At 44.3% G+C, this 10,095-nt stretch overlaps 1 protein-coding gene and 8 non-coding genes across 11 annotated transcripts in view; 5 read left to right on the top strand and 4 right to left on the bottom strand.

Moving 5' to 3' along the window:
• The window catches only part of LOC107224609 (synaptic vesicular amine transporter), a 31,869-nt gene that overhangs the window by 5,146 nt on the left and 16,628 nt on the right, over positions 1-10,095 (bottom strand). For 2 of the 3 annotated variants that reach the window (XM_015664727.2, XM_046742936.1), the window contains exons 5-11: positions 9,728-9,870; positions 2,715-2,897; positions 2,494-2,595; positions 2,071-2,245; positions 1,427-1,478; positions 1,119-1,302; positions 355-488 (exon numbers count right to left, since the gene is read on the bottom strand). In XM_015664727.2, the coding sequence (XP_015520213.2) occupies positions 355-488; positions 1,119-1,302; positions 1,427-1,478; positions 2,071-2,245; positions 2,494-2,595; positions 2,715-2,897; positions 9,728-9,870 (973 nt within the window). Of the gene's footprint in view, positions 1-5; positions 263-354; positions 489-1,118; positions 1,303-1,426; positions 1,479-2,070; positions 2,246-2,493; positions 2,596-2,714; positions 2,898-9,727; positions 9,871-10,095 lie in introns of those variants that run through there. The other variant, XM_046742937.1, reaches the window with a different exon arrangement.
• Trnah-gug lies at positions 613-684 on the bottom strand. Its single transcript has one exon. It is a non-coding gene; the product is annotated as a tRNA-His (tRNA).
• Positions 980-1,050, bottom strand: Trnag-gcc. The gene has a single exon. It is a non-coding gene; the product is annotated as a tRNA-Gly (tRNA).
• On the bottom strand, positions 1,888-1,960 carry Trnak-uuu. Its single transcript has one exon. It is a non-coding gene; the product is annotated as a tRNA-Lys (tRNA).
• Positions 2,996-3,066, top strand: Trnag-gcc. Its single transcript has one exon. It is a non-coding gene; the product is annotated as a tRNA-Gly (tRNA).
• On the top strand, positions 5,922-5,989 carry Trnag-gcc. Its single transcript has one exon. It is a non-coding gene; the product is annotated as a tRNA-Gly (tRNA).
• Trnag-gcc lies at positions 6,067-6,137 on the top strand. Its single transcript has one exon. It is a non-coding gene; the product is annotated as a tRNA-Gly (tRNA).
• Positions 6,215-6,285, top strand: Trnag-gcc. The gene has a single exon. It is a non-coding gene; the product is annotated as a tRNA-Gly (tRNA).
• Trnag-gcc lies at positions 6,363-6,433 on the top strand. Its single transcript has one exon. It is a non-coding gene; the product is annotated as a tRNA-Gly (tRNA).

Below are 10,095 nucleotides of genomic sequence, written 5' to 3'. Positions count from 1 at the left end.
TTATCGTACAGAAACTTGTATGCGGATAATGATGTATGTAAATAAAATACGTAAAATATAATGATGTCAACTGCCTCGGTAAAGTGCATTATTAAAAATAAGATAGTAAAAATATGTCGAACTCCGTTATCTTCTCCATTATTATTGTCATTTTCTCACTTCTTTCATAAAAACGTTGACGCGTATAAACTAATACGATGAACTCAGTTGAAATGTAGTTACATCAACTGAAGCAACTTAAAATCCAACTGACAAACCAACACTATAAATAAAATTGAAGGTAAACATAAAATGTGTGAAAAAAATCATGCATTTTTGGAAGTAAATTTGTAAATTTATAAGTCCGGTAGCTACCTTCTTTTCTTCTTTCGTCGGCGGTGCTCGCAGGAAGTACATGAGAGGAGCATACAAGAAATTCAGTATAGCAATACCGAACAGCATCCATTCGAATCCTATCGTATTTACTAACGTCCCGCTCAATGCCGGTCCTGGAAAATTAATAATATTAGATAAACGATAAGTAGATATGAAATGAAAAGTGCACAAATAGCAATGAGTCTGAAATAGGAAAAAAAAAAGTAAACCTCTGCCGTGACAATGTGATGTGCACATTGCCGTGACCAGGATTCGAACCTGGGTTACTACGGCCACAACGTAGGGTCCTAACCACTAGACGATCACGGCTACCAGAGGACTTGATAGCGTCTCTCAACGAATTGATATGAATGATAAACTAACTGAAGTGAACCGTGACAGCTCAACTTGGCACTTTGCATAATATGGATGCCTTTAAATTCAATACAGACGTTATTGATTGATAATTAGACATTATTCGAGGCAATACTGTTGACTTTTTACGTAAATATTCATAGAAGTTTGAAAAAAAAGGTATAATGTCGGATTTAAAATAGACAGACGTGGAATGGATTGCTTATCGTTGTAGTTGAAAGAATAAAAAATAGCGGAGATTAAAAAGAATTGCATCGGCCGGGAATCGAACCCGGGCCGCCCGCGTGGCAGGCGAGCATTCTACCACTGAACCACCGATGCTGATAACTTCGGTGTAACGTAAATGAAAATGTACAATGTGTAACAAAGAAGGAACGAAATCAACTCACCGATAGCAAATCCCAGGCAAAATGCGACGTCGCCAATAGCGTAAACGCTTCCATAAACGGCCGAGTGCCGGATGTCAACAAGGTAGCCGAGTTCCGGCATCATCGAGCTGTCAACCATCCCAATAGCGAATCCCAAACCCGCATTTGGGACTATCAGATGGTCAATTTTCGTGGCTAATGGGATCTGCGGGAAATATTACGTGAATTTTGACGTTAAACAAAATCGCGATTTTTTTCGGTCTTTCTCTATTAGCGTGCATTTCGTTCTTGCCGAAGCACGATTGAGGATTGTTTGGATATTTACTTACGCACATCAAACACACTCCGATAACAACGAGTCCGATCATTGAGGCGAGCCATCTGAAATAATAAACGGTCGAAATAAAAGGATGCGAGAATACCGTTTACAATTAGTCGTCTGAGGTGATTAACTCTCGAGGTTCGCAGAAATAAGTGAATTGCACAATTTCAGAATTTAAGAACACGGGTCAACAGTATAATAGTTGAAAATTTCAAATATCAGACTGAAAGTATTTGTTATTTTCAACCAAAACATACTTTCAGGCTCTTCTTAAATACTGAATTTTAAATTCCTGTAAACGATTCTGTATCAAACATATTAAATTATGAACAATGTAATAAAAATATAGATCTTACAAATTTCACGTACAATAATTAAATGAATTTTACATGTAGATTAGTCGATGAATGAATTGATGAACAGAATGAAATTTGGACAGTAATACGATCAAAAAAAAGAAAAAATTACCGCCCGAACAGGGACTTGAACCCTGGACCCTCAGATTAAAAGTCTGATGCTCTACCGACTGAGCTATCCGGGCTCCTGTCACTGCTGCGTTAAATGACTAATTTATGGCACTTTTTATCGGCTTTAAACTGCAAATCGAATTCAATAATATTGATAGATGATAGAGGCAAAGTAAATACGTACCTGCCCATTTTATGCGCTAGAGGTCCAAAGAGATTAGTTCCAATTAGATAACTTATGCTGGCAGGAAGAAACGTTGCGCCTTGTTTCCAACGACTCGCTCCCATCGTGTCCATCATCCATATTGGCAGACTCGGCTCTAGCATAGCGATACCCATGTTCGCGAATGTGATTGCGCCTGGAATTCACAAAAAGGTTTCTATATCAGTTTGGAATTTCTTGAAGGTATGCTGATTCTCGTTTCTTCTGAGATTTTCGAAATTGTCTATTTTTTACACCTGGGTAAAGTTGCAGTTTGTTTAAGAATGCATAAATCCTTTTATACGTTAATTATGCGATTAGAGAGGAAAGGAAAAAAACCATTGCGGTAAAAAAGTTACATAAATTCCGCACATTCGATTCACTCATAAATTCCGAAGAACCCACCTGCTGCGATAATGATGTAAGGGTCAGTGACGAGGGCTTTAAGGGATGGTGGATCGGCTTCGGTGTAGACGACCGATGGCTGCAGCATAAGTAGCTGCAACACTGATGAAATCTCGATTAATGTAAGTAAAGTAATTATTACATTACCGCGTCATAGTGAAATCATAAAATTCACACAAAATTGGTCGTGCGTTAATTTTGCGCATTAAATGACAACTCACAACCGTCGCCAAGGGCCAGTGCAGAGAGGACGAGAAACGGGGCAGACTTTCCGACAAATTCGTACATCACGCCGCCGAAGGGTGGGCCGATCAGCACTCCGAGGGCGAGACCCCCCAGAGCTATGCCCATTGCGTTTCCCCGCTCTTTGTCGTCTTGGTACCTTTCAGCCAGCATGCCCATGCCTGGAATTAAAGAACGAGCCCAATGTTACTGCAGATTATTATCGTCGTTGAGACTCGCAGATACTGGATAATGGCGTCATCTGGCGATCTGGGTATCAGCATCGGTGGTTCAGTGGTAGAATGCTCGCCTGCCACGCGGGCGGCCCGGGTTCGATTCCCGGCCGATGCAATTTACATTTTTATACTCAGTTACTCGGTTGGAGGAAAATTCTACATTCAGTGAATTTTCCAGTGATCTGAGTACCAGCATCGGTGGTCCAGGCGGAGTAATTGGTGACCCTCGATAATTTAGCCACCTGGGTGCAAGCTTTGTTCCAGAGTAGTCCCTGAACCGTGCCCCATACATTTTTTCTCGCAAGTTGTTGCTTGGGGATCATCCAATCCGCTACGTGATCCAGCAGGATGGCAGCGATCGTTGCTGTGAGGATCTTGTACTCTGCGTTCAGGAGCGCAACGGGGCGATAGTTCATCGGACGGTCAGGGTCTTCACTTTTGTATATTAGAATTATACGCGCTCTCACGTCACCCTCGCGTAGATGTTTCTCTCCCTTGATAAATCCCATGATGTTGTTAATCAACAAGCGCTTGTAAGGGGCGATGCGGAATTTGAATATTCGCGGCCTTCTTGGGCCACTAAAATGTCAGATGAGCGGAGACAGGTGACGCAGCGCCCAGTGGTGTTAATTGCCGATACGGTCGTGGTACTCGCTCGGCCAGCGAAAGGGGGGAAGATCTTCGGTGACAACGTGATCTCTTTCTCTTTCTCTCCGGGGACGTTGAAGAGACCAGTTGGGTGACAATCCATAACAACCAGAGAAGGAGGAAAGGGAGGGGAACGTGGACTGTATACCGTTGGCATATCCCGATCGATTTGACCACCTGACGAGTCCAAAAATTAATTCTCCGCCATCTCGCCATCCAAGAGTCCCTGGAGTTTAAAGGAAAGAGCCAACAATCGACAAAGCACGTGGTCAAGATAATTCGCCAAGACAATTGTACGCCTTGGCTAGCGAGTCTCTCGCTTTATCAAGGATATAGGTGTCGGAGAGCTGTGTGTCTGTATCGGTGTTGCGTCTGTACTTTTTCATCCGTTCGATCCAGCGATCGAAGATCGGCGTCTCACGCGAGTCGTTGCCGTGTTCATATGCGGTATACACGTGTCGATAGTGCTGTACAGTTTCCTCCGGGTTTGGCATTTTTTGTTCTGCTCGCGGTGCGATGACGTCAGTCGAGGGCTTTTCCGCGAAATTTTCCCGGACGGTGAGAGCTTTAGCTTGTGCCTTTTGCACTTCAATTTTCATTTCGAGTGCTCGTAGGCGTTCACTTCCTATTCGAATGAACTGAGCCGGGGTCATCTTTAACCTGCGTATGTAGCGCGCGGGGCTCTTCACCTTTATATCGAGCCTACCGTGGGATGTTATGTTTTGCAGGTCTCGTGACCGTTGTATTTGTTTCTTCAGCCGTTCCGCTTTTCTTTGTGTGTACACATACGCAGGTGGGGCTCTCTCTCGCTTTCTGCTCTTTCGTGACAGCGTAACTCCCGCAACGTATAGCGCTGATTTTAGATGTTTCTGTCGCGTCGATTCCGAAGATCGCGCTGTTATTATTCCATACATCAGCTCATCCAGTATGCAGTCGATTTTCTCTGTAAGAGTTTTGTCGATGTGAGAGCGCATGGGTTTTATCCTGGTTTTGCGCTTGCTCTTATTTGCTTGATGCCAGATCGCACGATATTTACTTCAAAATGTTTCTGAGATGGTAATGTGTGTCGGCGTTACGGGGAGAGCGTTAGTGAGCTCAATGTTTATGTTTTCTCGCTGTTGTTGTTCTCGCGCCTCAGGAATGTCCACCACCGGTTCGGTTGGCTCGGCTTCGTTGTCGGCGTCGCCCTCATCATCGATCCCTCTTTCTTCCGCTATCTCTCTATACTCTGACGCGATTTCACCAGTTTGGTAGTATATTTGTGGGAATTCATCGCGCAGTTTTTGAGCGATTGCTTTTTGAGATCTCTCTGGAAAGAGGTGGATTTTTGCCTGATCTTTGCAACCTTGCTCTCTCCCTGCGCGTTTGTATAGCTGTTTACTAGAATCGTTAGTTCGTGGGTCCATTCCAGGGGTCTTTTGTTTACTCGCCTCTCTTCCGTTCGCGATCGTTTGATGTCGCCTATTTCATTTCTGATTGCAGCTACTGATCTTTGCGCAGCGTATCGGGTCTTCAGCAGCCGTGATACTCTCTCGTAGTCTTGGAGAGTGCTAATTCCTGGATGTTGTTGAATGTGTTCTTCTATCACCTCAAGTTCGCATGGTTTCCAGGTCGCCATGGCACTTCACTCACTTCACTAGGGAATTGTAACGTGCGTCCTAATGCACCCACGAGTGTTATGTCGTTAAAATATTGTCTTTTACGAACTCAAACTCGCGTATGTAATCCACGTTTGTACGACAATTCCATCCGATAGGCTCCTATCGGGGAGCTCTTGGCCGCGGAAAATTCGACACCTCTTCTCTGTTCGAGAAACGGTGGTTCATATTTATTGCACATGTGTATTTACATATCCATTGAGGACTCTGAAAATAGAAGCAATTTCTTGACCTTGGCAAAAGGAATGTACAGTTCTTAGCTGAGTGAGTTAAATCCTCGGTAGCGAGTCGTCGCTGTAAGCACTCGCCCCAGGAGTACACAGGCTTTAAGGTATTTTTATTTGAGGTTCATTCGTCGCATCAAGATTTTCGCTGTTTCGTTGGCTGCTGTCAGGCCGCACTTCTCCAGGAGACGTTCGATGTTATGGACCCCCATGGCTTTCAGGATGTTAGATGCTGCCCGTAGATGTTCCGTTTCCAGTATCTGTCCCAATGCACCAAAGATTAATACGCCTAGCTTGGCAGAGCATTTGTACCTTTGGCTGAGTGCCTCGAGAAGGTTGTAGTCTCGATGTACTTGTGTGTGGTTCGAATCGTTGACGTAGATGGTTGAGTTTTTGCTCTATCTAACTAGGTTCACCTTCTCTTGAGTTTGGATGTTCTGGAGGTGGTTCAGTGGTAGAATGCTCGCCTGCCACGCGGGCGGCCCGGGTTCGATTCCCGGCCGATGCAATTCACATTTTTATACTCAGTTACTCGGTTGGAGGAAAATTCTACATTCAGTCAATTTTCCAGTGATCTGAGTATCAGCATCGGTGGTTCAGTGGTAGAATGCTCGCCTGCCACGCGGGCGGCCCGGGTTCGATTCCCGGCCGATGCAATTCACATTTTTATACTCAGTTACTCGGTTGGAGGAAAATTCTACATTCAGTCAATTTTCCGGTGATCTGAGTATCAGCATCGGTGGTTGAGTGGTAGAATGCTCGCCTGCCACGCGGGCGGCCCGGGTTCGATTCCCGGCCGATGCAATTTACATTTTTATACTCAGTTACTCGGTTGGAGGAAAATTCTACATTCAGTTAATTTACCGCTGATCTGAGTATCAGCATCGGTGGTTCAGTGGTAGAATGCTCGCCTGCCACGCGGGCGGCCCGGGTTCGATTCCCGGCCGATGCAGTTTACATTTTTTTACTCAGTTACTCAGCTGGAACATCTTGATTGAATTCTGCGATGCTCTGTGAATCAGCATTGGTGGTTCAAAATTGTTTATTGAGTAATATTCACCACATACCACCTACCTGGGCCCTTACAAGGAGTCATACCATATTTCCATGCTCAGTTATTAAAATTCGTTGGTGTCCGCGTCGTCATTCTCTGCATGATCATCTCCGCAGATGCCGTAGCTGCGCTCGTGGTGCACTTCTCCCAGATCGTCTTCAGCCTCTTCTCCGAGAATCCCAACACTGAAACTTTTTACTGTCGCCTGGTGTTGTGGCGTTTGCAAAATTTCTTCATATGATCCTCTTATTACCACAGTCAGCTGGACTGGGCATTTGGACTGGATTGGGAATTCTTTGCGTATCGTGTCTTTTTTATCCGATTTCGGAGTCTGATATTGTGGAGGTGTGATACGCGATCTCGAACACGTACACTTTATTCGGGCTTTTAAATATTACCAATTCGTCTCGTCTGTTGTGGAAGACGCTGGGGTCAGTTTGGATCCTCATCCCTGATCGTACTTTGATGTACCTCTACTCCCATTGAAATCTCACCTAGATTGTTGCTCTCCCGTATCGCAGTTCTGCCTTAATCTCATCTGGCACTTTTGTTGCTTCGAGGATTTTCGTGAGCATCCAGAACACGATTAAAACGTATCCGGACGTGAACGCTGTTTTGTCTGTTTGGCGGCCGAATCTACATCTTCTTCTATTCGTCGTGTTCACGCCAAGGTCGTTGATTTGTTCCTTCGTTGCTCCGTGTATACCAGCGACTATCCAGTCTTCCATCTTCAAGGAGGTCAGAGCTGGAAAGGTGGTGGTCTCAGCTTTCTCTTCTACTATTCTCAAGTAGTGCATAGATATAGCCCATTCATCCATGAGGTCTTGTTGGCTTTCTTGGGCTTCTTTGACCATGATACGACTGTAATCCGTGACGCATTCTGCGGCTCTCCACAGTGGCCACTGAAGCTTATATTTGGTCAGGACGTATTCAGCGTCTGTTATCGGATTTCTCCACTCGGCGTGCACGAGTCTCTCGTACCTGGCTCTCGTTACTCTTCTGCCTTCGTGCTCGCATAAGTAGGTATCCTTCCTTATGTACTGTAGCTCTGTTGAGGCCCAGTCCATCCTTGTTTGTTGGTAGGTATACGTTTACTCTCATGGTTGTTTTGTTGAGAAGGTGCTTGTCAATAAGTAATTTCCGCAGATCTTTGTCGGCTTGGAAGCATCTTTTCAGTGTCTTAGATCTTCTTTCGTTGGGATACAAATTGCCCATGATGTATACCACCGAAGGGAGGAGTGTCGAATTGAGGAGTTGGATCTTTTGTACTGGCGCAAGTTTGGAGCTCAGGATCTTCTTGATTTGGAGGTGCATCTTTTCGGTCGCAATATCCGTGTTGATCGGCGTGTCTCTCTGGAGTTGGTAGAGTCCTCACTATTTATATCCTTTCTAGATCCTCAGGACGCAGGGGATATCCGGTTGTTGCTGCTCCTCATCCTCTTCTTGCTGATTGTCATTTGCCTCTTGCCTCGAATAGATTCCGCATTTTCATCCATTGAGTGAGAAGTCCGAGTTCTCCAGCAGCGTCTCGCAGCACATTGGTTTATCTCTTCAGCTGCTTTTCTCGATGGGGCGTGGCACTTGACGTCATCCATGAAGGCTGCCATTTCCTGGTTCCCTCTCGATGTTTTGATGACTTGCCTATTGTTTTTTATGGCATCGATCACACAGGCTGTCTCGAGTACAACGAGGAGAGGGTTCATAGTGTTTCCGCAGTATACGCCCCTTTGGATGTATATGGGCCTCGTTTTTTATTGCCTACCTCGATAGTCATCGCGCACATCTTCAGCACGCTCTTCTCACTCTTGATCGTATTCCTCACTTTCCGATGGACTGGGAGCGCGTCTACGAGTCTCCTGAGCAGCCAATGGTATACAGAATCGTATGCTCTTGAGAAGTCGTACCACGTAGATCAGCCACTCTTCATGTATTTGACGATATTTTCCACGAGTAGTTTCCTGGCTGCGGAGAACGTCTTGTACATAAACACTGAAATTCCCTGGTTATTTGCCTTCCAAGACCTTGTGCCTTTCTTTCCATGTACGCAAAGTTTTTTAGTGCTGCGTGTTAATGCTGCTCTTACGTGAGAATAAGATGCCTGCTACATATATTGCTGCGTGCAAAGATTTCTTTTGTATACCTTCTGTGATGTTTTTATTTCAAGTAGTTGATTTTGCCTTTCAAGACCTTGTCAATATACCCGCGAATTGTTTTTATTCTGGATCGTTGAGCCTGTTGAGTGGTTTTTTCCATATAGTGTAGAATTTGTTACGGAAAGTCGCTGAAATGTCTATGTGTGTTGGTGGTACGGTGGGTGAGGGCTCCGTGTTGTCATTTTGATGATGATGACCTTCCTCTGGTTCAGGTACACTTTCTTCGTCTTCTTCTTCCTCCTCTTCCCCTTCCTCGTCTTCTTTAAATTCGAGCGGAATATCGCCGGTTTCATAATACACTTGTGGATAATCTCATAATTTTTGTGCCACGACCTTCTCGGTTCTTTCAGGAAATAGATCTATTATCTGCCTGTTTGTAGTTATTCAGCAGTAGTTTTATACCTCCCGGCGTTCATTCTGGTGTTGTTTTGAATTCCCACCTTTGGCCGATTTGCGCTCGTTTAGTTTCACCGATTTTTTTCTTGACTACGGCTACACTTCTCACTGATGCACACCTTATTTTCAGTAGTTGCACCACTGTTTCATTGTCTTCATTAGAGATGGTTCCTGGGTGACTTCGTATACATATAATCATCTATCATATTCAGTTCGTTTGGTTTCCACGTAGCCATCACTCAGTCTCACTGATCAATTTAAATCGAGTTTTTACACGTTCTAAACCGCCTGAGAATTTTTTCTGATATGAGTTTCAGTTCAATAGTGTTACCCTCTCATTTTAAAAGCTACTTCCTGTCGGTTTTCCATCCGGAAAATTTTGCAAACTAAGAATTTCCCACTCTCGAAGAATTGACGCGTCCATTGGGATCGATTCCTGGATAATCCAGCTGTTTCTATTTCTCATCAAATTGCACTTCTTTTGCCACAGATACCGTACAATAGGGAAACGGAAGTAGGAATGGAAATTACGCAATCATCACTCATCAGATAGCGATTTTCGTGGATTGTCATTTCCAAATCGAATGGAGTATTGCGGGGTTTAAAAACTGATACACCGATTTTATAGTGGCGATGGGCTTACCTGAAACACTCGAACAAGATGAACCTATGCCCTGAAGTGCGCGAGCCAAAAATAGGACGCTGTAACTTCGTCCGAATGCGAATATCAGAGTAGAGAGAAACATGATGATGAAACCGGTGAACATTGGAATGCTGTATCCGATTCTGAAAAAGAGATAACGATACAACGATCTTAACATAACACTCTGAATTTACATAATTGTTGCGATGCGAGTAGCAGTATAATAATCTGAATACATCCCGTTGAAATTAATTCGCGTGGGGTAGAAAAATGCGAAAGACCAAAAAGTCGACGGGTCGAAATCCTGAAAGTCGAACTACCGTCAGTTAAAAACGTAGAAAGACGATAAATACGAAAAGACGACTTGT

The sequence above is a fragment of the Neodiprion lecontei genome, chromosome 6, assembly GCF_021901455.1.
Source record: "Neodiprion lecontei isolate iyNeoLeco1 chromosome 6, iyNeoLeco1.1, whole genome shotgun sequence".
Lineage (NCBI taxonomy): Eukaryota > Metazoa > Arthropoda > Insecta > Hymenoptera > Diprionidae > Neodiprion > Neodiprion lecontei.
Note: the sequence above shows the minus strand (reverse complement) of the source record. Positions and strands in the feature narration are given on the sequence as shown.